This window comes from Coregonus clupeaformis, chromosome 30 (genome assembly GCF_020615455.1).
Source record: "Coregonus clupeaformis isolate EN_2021a chromosome 30, ASM2061545v1, whole genome shotgun sequence".
Taxonomy (NCBI): Eukaryota; Metazoa; Chordata; class Actinopteri; order Salmoniformes; family Salmonidae; genus Coregonus; species Coregonus clupeaformis.
Genome location: NC_059221.1, coordinates 41304652 through 41318494, shown reverse-complemented (window position 1 = coordinate 41318494; position 13843 = coordinate 41304652). Strand labels below are relative to the sequence as shown.

Sequence of the window (13843 nt, the reverse complement as noted above, 5' to 3'; positions counted from 1 at the left end):
CAGTAGAACACAGTAGAGCACAGTAGAGCACAGTAGAGTAGAGTAGAGCACAGTAGAGCACAGTAGAGCACAGTAGAGTACAGTAGAGTACAGTAGAGTACAGTAGAGCACAGTAGAGCACAGTAGAGCACAGTAGAGCACAGTAGAGCACGGTAGAGTAGAGCACAGTAGAGCACAGTAGAGCACAGTTGTTTGGGGGCCGAGCTCATTAGAATAATACCCAACATGCTTTGCAAGTTTGTTTTCACTTTTTTATTTTTATTACATTCAGCCAATGGTCTTATCCAGAGTGATTCAATGAAGGTAAATCAATGTTCTGTTGCAACCTTCAGTTGGCTCCTCTTTCCTATATTAAGAGGCTTGAAAAAATGTTATTGTGATATAATGCTTACCTCATTGAGAATGTATGTGCAGTTGAAATTTGGCTGTAGAATCAATGACCGCAAAATATGTATTTTCAACGTCACAGATGCCTTATCAATGTCCGGGAGTATATGTAAAATGCATATTTTTGAAGTCCGGAAAATACGTATTTTCACCTTTCATTGAGCACCTAAAATGCACCTGATTTCAACGTCCGGAAAATCCTTTATTTTTATTTGTATTGTTTCATGTTGGGGTGGTAGGCTATACTTTTCAGATCAGTTGTAGAAATTGGACTTGCATTATCTCATAACCAACAGTAGGCGGCGCGCTACCTGAAGAGGCTACTTGTGTCTCGCTTTGATAACAACCGAAGAAGAAGGAACCGGAAGCAACCATTTTCTGCAGATGTTTTGAACCAAAATCGGGCAAAATCAAAACATCTAAATGTGAAATAAAATGTATTATTTTCTCATGCAGTGGTTGGACATTATTTCGCTACTCCACAACGGTTTTTCTCTAAGTGTCTCGCCCAACGCGATCCCCAGCCATCATGGTAAGTGGAAGATCCTCTCATCATTTTCAGCATCTACTACATGGCATTGTCCATCTTCACATAGCGGGGTGAAACGGTGATGTGTGTATGTGTGATTCTGCATCGCAAACCAGGTTTATAATCGTTATTCTTGTCATGGTCATTTCATGTTCAAGATTCTGATATACATGAATTAATTAATCCATTTGTTCATTTGATACCTGATGTTTTCAAATCAAAGTCAAATAAAAAAAAACAAATCAAAGTTTACCCAAGCAGCCCAATTCTGATATTTTGCCCAATTAAATATTGGCAACATTTTGCCCAATTATTACAAACATTTGCCCAATTATTAGCAAAAAGCTGATCAGATTGGTCAAAAGATTAATTCAGTGGAACAAGATCAGAATTGGGCTGCCAATGTTAACGCAGCCTTAGTGGACTGGGATCACTGAGCAAGAAGATGAATACAGCTTTTAATAGTATACTTTTTAATATGGATACCTAAAGCCAAATTCCAATTTCCTTAGTCAGTCCATCACTAGCCGGGTACCACCTGGCTACTCAACCCTGCACCTTAGAGGCTGCTGCCCTATATACATAGACATGGAATCACTGGTCACTTTAATAATGGAACACTAGTCACTTTAATAATGTTTACATACCGCTTTACTCATCTCATATGTATATACTGGATTATATTCTACTGTGTTTTAGTCAATGCCACTCTGACATTGCTCGTCCTAATATTTATATTTTATTTATTTATTCCATTCTTTTACTTTTAGATTTGTGTGTGTTGTTGTGAATTGTTACTACTGCACTGTTGGAGCTAGGAACACAAGCATTTCGCTACATCCGCAATAACATCTGCTAAATATGTGTCTGTGATTTGATTTGATCAGTTTTCTCTTTACTAAATATTGTTTATTATTCTCTAATCTTTGTTGACATGATCAGAATTGAGCTAATGTAGGCTATCATCACCATGGGTACACACACACACACACACACACACACACACACACACACACACACACACACACACACACACACACACACACACACACACACACACACACACACACACACACAGTCCGGATGTATCAAGTGTTGCTTCTGCTCCTCCACCCCTCAGGACAGTCACAGTGAGGTATCAGACCCGAACCCAGCCCCATCAGACCCGAACCCAGCCCCAGCCCCAGCCCCAGCCCCAGCCCCTGGCCCTGGCCCTGGCCCAGCCCCTGGCAGACCTGTAGGACCCATGATGGAGGGGGAGAACGCACCTGTCTACTGTGTCTGTCGCAGACCTGATATCAACTGCTTCATGATGTAACTATCTGTCTGTCTGTACTCTGTCTGTCTGTCTGTCTGTCTGTCTGTCTGTCTGTCTGTCTGTCTGTCTGTCTGTCTGTCTGTCTGTCTGTCTGTCTACTGTGTCTGTCGTCTACTGTGTCTGTCTGTCTGTCTACTGTGTCTGTCTGTCTACTGTGTCTGTCTGTCTGTCTGTCTGTCTGTGTACTCTGTCTGTCTGTCTGTCTGTCTGTCTGTCTGTCTGTCTGTCTGTCTGTCTGTCTGTCTGTCTGCCTGCCTGTCTGTCTACTGTGTCTGTCGTCTACTGTGTCTGTCTGTCTGTCTACTGTGTCTGTCTGTCTGTCTGTCTGTCTACTGTGTCTGTCTGTCTACTGTGTCTGTCTGTCTGTCTGTCTACTCTGTCTGTCTGTCTGTCTGTCTGTCTACTGTGTCTGTCGTCTACTGTGTCTGTCTGTCTGTCTACTGTGTCTGTCTGTCTGTCTGTCTGTCTACTGTGTCTGTCTGTCTACTGTGTCTGTCTGTCTGTCTGTCTGTGTACTCTGTCTGTCTGTCTGTCTGTCTGTCTGTCTGTCTGTCTGTCTGTCTGTCTGTCTGTCTGTCTGTCTGTCTGTCTGTCTGCCTGCCTGCCTGCCTGCCTGTCTGTCTGTCTGTCTGTCTGTCTGTCTGTCTGTCTGTCTGCCTGTCTGTCTGTCTGTCCGTCTGTCTGAACAAAGATGACGAACGACAGATGGACGGACGAACAACAGGCCTCTCATATATGTTTCCCCTGTCTCTGTCTCTGCAGTGGTTGTGACTGCTGTAATGAGTGGTTTCATGGTGACTGCATCGGCATATCAGAGAAGGCAGCTAAAGTCATCCGGGTGTGGTACTGTGAGAAATGTCGTGGTAAGTCTGTCCTCTGTTTAATAACGATGACACTGGAGAGAGACAAACACAAACCTTTTGTGATCTAAAATGAAAAGGCCTTATAAGCAGTCCTAGTTAAAGGGCCAGTCAGTGATATGTACAGCCAATCGTTTAAATGAATTAAACCCACTGATTATTGTGTTGTTATGTGTGTTATCTAGCCAAAGACGGTACCCTGGAGATAAAATATCGTCCCAAGAAGACCAAGGAGAAGACCGAGAAGGAGACAGGAGACCAGGAGAAGATGGAGAAGGAGACAGGAGACCAGGAGAAGACCGAGAAGCAGCATGACACTCCAGATCTGAAGCTAGAACACCGTCGGGGCTCACGGGTTAGTAACAACCAATAATTCACTTAAGAAATATATACAGTGCCTTTCAGAAAGTATTCATAGCTCTTGACATTTTCTACATTTTGTTGTGTTACAGCCAAATTTAAAATTGATTAAATTTTTTACCCACAATACCCCATAATGTCAAAGTGGAATTATTTAGTTCTATTTTTTTTTTTACAAATTAATTACAAATGAAAAGCTGAAATGTCTTGAGTCAATAAGTATTTCATCCCTTTGATATAGCAAATGTGCTTAACAAGTCACATAATAAGTCGCATGGACTCACTCTGTCTGCAATAATAGTGTTTAACATGATTTTTGAATGACTACCTCATCTCTGTACCTCACACAATGGCCAATGGTGACTTTAAAACAGTTACAGAGTGTAATGGCTGTGATAGGAGAAAACTGAGGATGGATCAACAACATTGTAGTCACTCCACAATACTAACCTAATTGAAAGAGTGAAAAAAATCCTGTACAGAATAAAAAAATATTACAAATCATGCATCCTGTTTGCAACAAGGCACTAAAGTAATACTGAAAAAAATGTGGCAAAGCAATTCACTTTCTGTCCTGAATACAAAGTGTTATGTTTGGGGCAAATCCAATACAATACATTACTGAGTACCACTCTCCATATTTTCAAGCATAGCGGTGGCATCATGTTATGGGTATGCTTGTAATTGTTAAGGACTGGGGACTTTTTCAGGATAAAAAGAAAATAAATGTAGCTAAGCACAGTCAAAATCCTAGAGGAAAACCTGGTTGTCTGCTTTCCACCAGACACTGGGAGACTAGAGGAAACCCTGGTTCAGTCTGCTGTCCACCAGACACTGGGAGACTAGAGGAAACCCTGGTTCAGTCTGCTTTCCACCAGACACTGGGAGATGAATTCTCCTTTCAGCAGGACAATAACCTGAAACACAAGGCCAAATCTACACTGGAGTTGCTTACCAAGTAGACAGTGAACGTTCCTGAGTGGCCGAGTTACAGTTTTGACTTAAATCTGCTTGAAATCCAACCTGACAGAGCTTGAGAGGATCTGCAGAGAAGAATGGGAGAAACTCGCTGCTAAAGGTGCTTCAACAAAGTACTGAGTAAAGGGTCTGAACACTTATGTAAATGTGATATTTCTAAAGACCTGTTTTTGCTTTGTCATTATTGGGTATTGTGTTTAGGTTGATTAAAACAAATCTATACAGCTGTGGAAAAAAATTAAGAGACCACTGCAAATGTATCTTAAATCAGCATCTCTACATGTATGACAGCCATTCCATTCCAGTGTCTGTTGAATTCAAACACAGGCACACCTCATTATACTGAATTAGGTACTGATTAGGTGATCACCTGAACCAAATCTTATTTAACGAGGAAAAGTATAAAAACCACTGCTGTGGTCATCACTATCCTCTTGCAATAGGACCAGCTGGATGGCAAAAACTGTGCTAATAGTACCTCCAAAAGTAATATTATTATTTTAAAAAATTGTGGGTATTTTACGCTTTTTTTCTCCCCTATTTCGTGGTATCCAATTGGTAGTTACAGTCCTGTCCCATCTCTGCAACCCCCGTACGGACACGGGAGAGGTGAAGGTCGTGGGGTCGCAACCCAACCGAGCCGCACTGCTTCTTGACACACTGCTCGCTTAACCTGGAAGCCGGCCGCACCAATGTGTCGGAGGAAACACCGTACACCTGGCGACCGAGTCAGTGTGCACTGCGCCGGGCCCGCCACAGGGGTCGCTATAGCGCGATGGGACAAGGACATCCCTGCCGGCCAAACCCTCCCCTACCCTGGACGACGCTGGGCCAATTGTGCGCCGCCCCATGGGTCTCCCGGTCGCGGCCGGCTACGACAGAGCCTGGATTCGAACCAGGATCTCTAGTGGCACAGCTAGCACTGCAATGCAGTGCCTTAGACATTTACATTTTACATTTATGTCATTTAGCAGACGCTCTTATCCAGAGCGACTTACAAATTGGTGCATTCACCTTATAGCCAGTGGGATAACCACTTTACAAGTTTTTATTTATTTATTTTATTTATTTATTTTGGGTGGGGTAAGGGGGGGGGGGGTGGTAGAAGGATTACTTTATCCTATCCCAGGTATTCCTTAAAGAGGTGGGGTTTCAAGTGTCTCCGGAATGTGGTGAGTGACTCTGCTGTCCTGGCGTCGTGAGGGAGCTTGTTCCACCATTGGGTTGCCAGAGCAGCGAACAGTTTTGACTGGGCTGAGCGGGAACTATGCTTCCGCAGAGGTAGGGGGGCCAGCAGGCCAGAGGTGGATGAACGCAATGCCCTTGTTTGGGTGTAGGGACTGATCAGAGCCTGAAGGTACGGAGGTGCCATTCCCCTCACAGCTCCGTAGGCAAGCACCATGGTCTTGTAGCAGATGCGAGCTTCAACTGGAAGCCAGTGGAGTGTGCGGAGGAGCGGGGTGACGTGAGAGAACTTGGGAAGGTTGAACACCAGACGGGCTGCGGCATTCTGGATGAGTTGTAGGGGTTTAATGGCACAGGCAGGGAGCCCAGCCAACAGCGAGTTGCAGTAATCCAGACGGGAGATGACAAGTGCCTGGATTAGGACCTGTGCCGCTTCCTGTGTAAGGCAGGGTCGTACTCTCCGAATGTTGTAGAGCATATACCTACAGGATCGGGTCACCGCCTTGATGTTAGCGGAGAACGACAGGGTGTTGTCCAGTGTCACACCAAGGCTCTTCGCACTCTGGGAGGAGGACACAACGGAGTTGTCAACCGTGATGGCGAGATCATGGAACGGGCAGTCCTTCCCCGGGAGGAAGAGCAGCTCCATCTTGCCGAGGTTCAGCTTGAGGTGGTGATCCGTCATCCACACTGATATGTCTGCCAGACATGCAGAGATGCGATTCGCCACCTGGTTATCAGAAGGGGGAAAGGAGAAGATTAGTTGTGTGTCGTCTGCGTAGCAATGATAGGAGAGGCCATGTGAGGATATGACAGAGCCAAGTGACTTGGTGTATAGCGAGAACAGGAGAGGGCCTAGAACTGAGCCCTGGGGGACACCAGTGGTGAGAGCACGTGGTGCGGAGACAGATTCTCGCCACGCCACTTGGTAGGAGCGACCGGTCAGGTAGGACGCAATCCAAGAGTGAGCCGCGCCGGAGATGCCCAATTCAGAGAGGGTGGAGAGGAGGATCTGATGGTTCACAGTATCAAAGGCAGCAGACAGGTCTAGAAGGACAAGAGCAGAGGAGAGAGAGTTAGCTTTAGCAGTGCGGAGAGCCTCCGTGACACAGAGAAGAACAGTCTCAGTTGAATGACCAGTCTTGAAACCTGACTGGTTTGGATCAAGAAGGTCATTCTGAGAGAGATAGCAAGATAGTTGGCTAAAGACAGCACGCTCAAGAGTTTTGGAGAGAAAAGAAAGAAGGGATACTGGTCTGTAGTTGTTGACATCATTGGGATCGAGTGTTGGTTTTTTGAGAAGGGTTGCAACTCTCGCTCTCTTGAAGACGGAAGGGACATAGCCAGCGGTCAAGGATGAGTTAATGAGCAAGGTGAGGTAAGGGAGAAGGTCACCGGAGATGGTCTGGAGAAGAGAGGAGGGGATAGGGTCAAGCGGGCAGGTTGTTGGGCGGCCGGCCGTCACAAGTCGCAAGATTTCATCTGGAGAGAGAGGGGATAAAGAAGTCAAAGCATAGGGTATGGCAGTGTGAGCAGGACCAGCAGTGTCATGTGACTTAACAAACGAGGATCGGATGTCGTCAACCTTCTTTTCAAAATGGTTGACGAAGTCATCCACAGAGAGGGAGTAGGGGGGGAGGGGGAGGAGCATTCAGCAGGGAGGAGAAGGTGGCAAAGAGCTTCCTAGGGTTAGAGGCAGATGCTTGGAATTTAGAGTGGTAGAAAGTGGCTTTAGCAGCAGAAACAGAGGAAGAAAATGTAGAGAGGAGGGAGTGAAAAGATGCCAGGTCCGCAGGGAGTCTAGTTTTCCTCCATTTCCGCTCGGCTGCACGGAGCCCTGTTCTGTGAGCTCGCAATGAGTCGTCATGCCACGGAGCAGGAGGGGAGGACCGAGCCGGCCGGGAGGATAGGGGACATAGAGAGTCAAAGGATGCAGAAAGGGAGGAGAGGAGGGTTGAGGAGGCAGAATCAGGAGATTGGAGGGAGAAGGATTGAGCAGAGGGAAGAGATGATAGGATGGAAGAGGAGAGAGCAGCGGGAGAGAGAGAGCGAAGGTTGCGACGGCGCATTACCATCTGTGTAGGGGCAGAGTGAGTAGTGTTGGAGGAGAGCGAGAGAGAAAAGGATACAAAGTAGTGGTCGGAGACTTGGAGGGGAGTTGCAGTGAGATTAGTAAAAGAACAGCATCTAGTAAAGATGAGGTCAAGCGTATTGCCTGCCTTGTGAGTAGGGGGGGACGGTGAGAGGGTGAGGTCAAAAGAGGAGAGGAGTGGAAAGAAGGAGGCAGAGAGAAATGAGTCAAAGGTAGACGTAGAGATGTTGAAGTCACCAAGATCTGTGAGGGGTGAGCCATCCTCAGGAAAGGAACTTATCAAGGCGTCAAGCTCATTGATGAACTCTCCAAGGGAACCTGGAGGGCGATAAATGACAAGGATGTTAAGCTTGAATGGGCTAGTGACTGTGACAGCATGGAATTCAAATGAGGAGATACACAGATAGGTCAGGGGAAAAAGAGAGAATGTCCACTTGGGAGAGATGAGGATTCCTGTGCCACCACCCTGCTGACCAGATGCTCTCGGGGTATGCGAGAACACATGGTCAGACGAGGAGAGAGCAGTAGGAGTAGCAGTGTTTTCAGTGGTAATCCATGTTTCCGTCAGCGCCAAGAAGTCGAGTGACTGGAGGGTAGCATAGGCTGAGATGAAGTCTGCCTTGTTGGCCGCAGAACGGCAGTTCCAGAGGCTGCCGGAGACCTGGAACTCCACGTGGGTCGTGCGTGCAGGTACCACCAGGTTAGAGAGGCAGCAGCCACGTGGTGTGAGGCGTTTGTATAGCCTGTCCGGAGAGGAGAGAACAGGGATAGGCAGAGGCATAGTTGACAGGCTACATAAAATGGCTACAATAATGCAAAGGAGATCGGAATGAAATGAACTAAACATCTGGGAAAGCGAGAGAGCGGGGTACTCCCTCACTTACGTTTCACTGAAACATCCAAATATAACTCTCCCAACTTCCACCTCAGAAACTATAATTGTTGTAAACTACAGCGGTTAAATGTTTTCTAGGAATAGACTAACTTAGTTTATTCAGCTAGCTAACTTTGTACAGTATTCTTCCGTGAAAACCGTCCAGGGCACCTAGTCGTATGACGCCACAGCCAACTAGCATGCCGTCCTCCAACAACACGGTTTAGCACCAATACTCGGCCACAACAAACCACCAGTGTGTCAACACGCCAAGCAGATCATTTGTGTCCGTGTCTAATGTTGTGGGTTAGTCCCGACAGCTTGAGCGAGTCCGTCATCAACTTATTCAGCCAGTTAGTTAGCTAGAATAGTCAGCATACTAGCTAGCCATTGCTTTCTGCCAACGAAGAAACCCGTCCTCTCACGGCACGAACACACAGAGAGAGCCAAGCTAACGTTAACTAGTCACCCATGTCCCGAATTCCCTTGTACGACTCTGGCTACCAATATGTAAAAACAAAACACACTGCACCACTCGGGGGGGCCCCCTCAAAAGTAATATTAATCAAAAAATAACTATTGACCATGCCAGATGAGTTGAAAAGGAAAGTTTTGAGTGAGGAAAAGAAGGGTTCAATTCTGGCTTTACTGGCAGAGGGATAAAGTGAGCGCCAGGTTGCTTCCATCCTTAAAATTTCAAAGACGGCGGTTCATAAGAACAAGGTCAAGCAGCAGACATCGGTGATGATCTGGGGGTCGGTGATGATCTGGGGGTGCTTCAGGAAGGCTGGAATCGGGCAGATTTGTCTTTGTGAAGGACGCATGAATCAAGCCAAGGTTGTCCTGGAAGAAAACTTGCTTCCTTTTGCTCTGACATTGTTCCACAACTCTGAGGATTGGTTTTTCCAGCAGGACAATGCGCCATGCCACACAGCCAGGTCAATCAAGGTGTGGATGGAGGACCACCAGATCAAGACCCTGTCATGGCCAGCCCAATCTCCAGACCTGAACCCCATTGAAAACTTCTGGAATGTGATCAAGAGGAAGATGGATGGTCACAAGCCATCAAACAAAGCTGAGTGCTGCATCAGATGACCTGGCCTCCACAATCCCCCGACCTCAACCAAATTGAGATGGTTTGGGATGAGTCGGACTGCAGAGTGAAGGAAAAGCAGCCAACAAGTGCTCAGCATATGTGGGAAGTCCTTCAAGGCAAAGGGTGGCTATTTGAAGAATCTCAAATATAATATATATTTTGATTTGTTTAACACTTTTTTGGTTACTACATGCTTCCAAATGTGTTATTTCATAGTTTTGATGTCTTCACTATTATTCTACAATGTAGAAAATAGTAAAAATAAAGAAAAGCCCTTGAATGAGTAGCTGTTCTAAAACTTTTCACCGTTGTTGTTGTTGTTTTATTTTACTTTTTTATTAAAAAATAAATGCATTGTTGGTTAAGGGCTGTAAGTAAGCATTTCACTGTAATGTCTACACCTGTTGTATTCGGCGCATGTGGCCAATAAAATTTGATTTGATTTGATTCAAATGTTGAGTCAAACCATTCATTAACCATTAACAAATACCTTATAAATAATCTTGAGTTGACAATAACTCCTTTATAGCTGGTTTATAAGTACGTTAGTAGTACATTGTTAAATCATTTTAAATAGTGTTTATAAATGCTTAATTGACTATTTAGCTTTATTTACAGATGTAGGAATAATGATTAATAAATGGTAAGTCTAGTCTTTACAATCTGCTTATAAATGGTTTATTAAGGGACCTTAAGTGCTACCTACCAGGTAAATCCTGATTGATTCCTGACTGATTTCTGAATGATTCCAATGTGATTCCAATGTGATTCCAATAGCCGTGTTTACACAGTGATCATCTATAGCCTGGGAAGACTACTCATCTCTGCAACATTTAACCTTACTTCTCTTGAAATTAAAATGTACAGTTTTAATGCAAGATATGAAATGTCACAATGATGTTTGTTTTTCAAATGATGTATTTTGTTAAAACAGAAGAAATGAAATAAATAGCCCACATTATCTTGAAAATATATTAAAGGTTAAATACAAAAAATTAAAGCGTCAGTATTAAGTATTATGTCGTTCAGATTTTACGTAACATTTATTTACAATTATCATTAAGGTAAGGCCCTATACATTTAGTTTTTTAGTTTTCCCAAATTCCGTTTTCTCTCTTTTTGTTGATTTTTTGCCCTCAAAATCACACATTTTTAATAGAAAAACAACAACATTGGAAGTCCACAGCAGGAGGAGGAGCTTAAACCACATCAGGAGGCCACTTTTGACATCTAGGAAACATCAGAGAGATGTGGATCATGTTGCAGAGCCTAGGCCTACCAGTAGGGATGTGGATTTTTGGTTGTAGTTACCTTTTAATTAAAGTGTGCACCTAGCAAGAGGCTGTTGTTAGCAGTGTTTTTGTAGCGCACATGGGACAGTAGAGTTGGCAAAACAAATACCCACTGGATTGATAAAAATAATAATGATCTCATTCTGCCAATTAAGCATAGGCTACTTTATTTGCAGAGCCTAGGCCTACCAGTAGGGAGCCATATGAACATCTCTCTTACCGATTCGGTAGGCTACACTAAAGCTTTGTTCACGTTGGCAGTTTGAAAGGACTCAAATCCAATTTTTTGGGATCCGATTCAAATCTGTTATTTTTTTCTGCTGTCTGAAACAAAAAGCACAAGGAATTAGATATTTCAAAATCAAATCTAATTTTATTTGTCACATCCGGCGCGAATACAACGTGAAATGCTTACTTACAAGCTTACTTACAAGCCCTTAACCAACAATGCAGTTTTAAGAAAATAGAGTTCAGAAAATATGGTAGGCATTGTTGTCACCTTACCTTGCTGCATAACTTCTGAGTGATAGAAAGCACAAGGACCACCACCAATCAGCCTACACCAGTGGTTCCCAACCTTTTTCGGATACTGTACCAGCAACTGAAGTACCCCATCTTGTGCATTTTACCAGTAGGCCTATGGTCTCATGAGGCTTCTCAAGTAACCCCTGTGGATAGACCAAATACCCCCAGGGGTCCTAGTACCCCGTGTGGATAGACCAAATACCCCCAGGGGTCCTAGTACCCCTGTGGATAGACCAAATACCCCCAGGGGTCCTAGTACCCCGTGTGGATAGGCCAAATACCCCCAGGGGTCCTAGTACCCCTGTGGATAAGCCAAATACCCCCAGGGGTCCTAGTACCCCTGTGGATAGGCCAAATACCTCCAGGGGTCCTAGTACCCCTGTGGATAGGCCAAATACCCCCAGGGGTCCTAGTACCCCTGTGGATAGACCAAATACCCCCAGGGGTCCTAGTACCCCTGTGGATAGGCCAAATACCCCCAGGGGTCCTAGTACCCCTGTGGATAGACCAAATACCCCCAGGGGTCCTAGTACCCCGTGTGGATAGGCCAAATACCCCCAGGGGTCCTAGTACCCCGTGTGGATAGGCCAAATACCCCCAGGGGTCCTAGTACCCCGTGTGGATAGACCAAATACCCCCAGGGGTCCTAGTACCCCTGTGGATAGACCAAATACCCCCAGGGGTCCTAGTACCCCGTGTGGATAGACCAAATACCCCCAGGGGTCCTAGTACCCCTGTGGATAGACCAAATACCCCCAGGGGTCCTAGTACCCCTGTGGATAGACCAAATACCCCCAGGGGTCCTAGTACCCCTGTGGATAGACCAAATACCCCCAGGGGTCCTAGTACCCCTGTGGATAGACCAAATACCCCCAGGGGTCCTAGTACCCCTGTGGATAGGCCAAATACCCCCAGGGGTCCTAGTACCCCGTGTGGATAGGCCAAATACCCCCAGGGGTCCTAGTACCCCGTGTGGATAGGCCAAATACCCCCAGGGGTCCTAGTACCCCTGGTTGGGAACCACTGGCCTACACCACTGCACACACACCTGTCATTACTACGACAACTAGTGTAGCCATGTCAGAAAATTACTGCTCTCTGAGCACACACACAGATCCGATTTGGTCGCTTGTAACTTGCTGTTTGGAGAGTCAGTATTCCAAAACGGATTTGAAAAACAAAACTGATTTGAGCATTAAGGCCTGCATTGTGAACAAGGCTTATCTGACGAGAGGAGAGTCACTCACTTTAGCGTCACTGTCTGGCAAGCCCCGACATCCTAGGAAAAGAAACCAAGGAAATATTTTGGTTTACTTGTCCCGATGCAATACCATGGACATATAACCACGTTGCATGATTTATGAATGGCAAAGGGATATAGGAGATCGACTTTATTCAGTCTGTTAGACACCTTTTATAAACTTGCTGTTCAGTTTTCAATCAAAGCACAGTAAACGTGATAAGCTAATTTCCCGACGATGGCTCACCGCTCATCGTACTGGGCGACTTCAACCTCCCGACGCCTGACATCGACTCATTTCTTTCCACCTCTTATTTTCCCTGCGTGCCTCTTTTGACCTCCCCCTTTCCCAGTCCCTTCTCACTCACATAGCAGGCAATACACTTGAACTCATCTTTAGTAGAGGCTGTTCTTCTACTAATCTCACTGCAACCCCCCTCCATGTCTCTGATCACCACTTTGTTTCCTTGCCTCTCCATCTCTCCTCCAACCCTACCCACTCAGCCCCAACCAGATGGTCATGTGCCGTCGCAATCTACACTCTCTCTCTCTCACACCACTCTCTCCTCTTCTATCCTATCATCTCTCCCTTCTGTTAAATCCTTCTCCCTCCTGTCTTCTGACTCAGCCTCTTTGACCCTACTCTCCTCCCTTTCCACCTCCTTTGACTCCCAATGTCCCCTTTGTCCCCTTTCCTCCTTGCCGGCTCGAACTTCCGTGGCTGAGTGACTCACTACATACACACAGAACAAGGCTGCGGGCAGCTGAGTGACTCACTACATACACACAGAACAGGGCTGCGGGCAGCTGAGTGACTCACTACATACACACAGAACAAGGCTGCGGGCAGCTGAGTGACTCACTACATACACACAGAACAGGGCTGCGGGCAGCTGAGTGACTCACTACATACACACAGAACAGGGCTGCGGGCAGCTGAGTGACTCACTACATACACACAGAACAGGGCTGCGGGCAGCTGAGTGACTCACTACATACACACAGAACAAGGCTGCGGGCAGCTGAGTGACTCACTACATACACACAGAACAAGGCTGCGGGCAGCTGAGTGACTCACTACATACACACAGAACAAGGCTGCGGGCA

The 13843-nt window shown here is 45.8% G+C and overlaps 1 protein-coding gene across 1 annotated transcript in view; it reads left to right on the top strand.

Moving 5' to 3' along the window:
• The first annotated feature begins 754 nt into the window (after nucleotides 1-754).
• The window catches only part of LOC121546172 (CXXC-type zinc finger protein 1-like), a 35600-nt gene continuing 22511 nt past the window's right edge, over nucleotides 755-13843 (top strand). The window contains exons 1-4 of the mRNA XM_041857234.2: nucleotides 755-919; nucleotides 2037-2230; nucleotides 2997-3097; nucleotides 3280-3449. Coding sequence (XP_041713168.2) covers nucleotides 917-919; nucleotides 2037-2230; nucleotides 2997-3097; nucleotides 3280-3449 — 468 coding nt within the window. The 5' untranslated portion in view covers nucleotides 755-916. The remainder of the gene's footprint in view (nucleotides 920-2036; nucleotides 2231-2996; nucleotides 3098-3279; nucleotides 3450-13843) is intronic.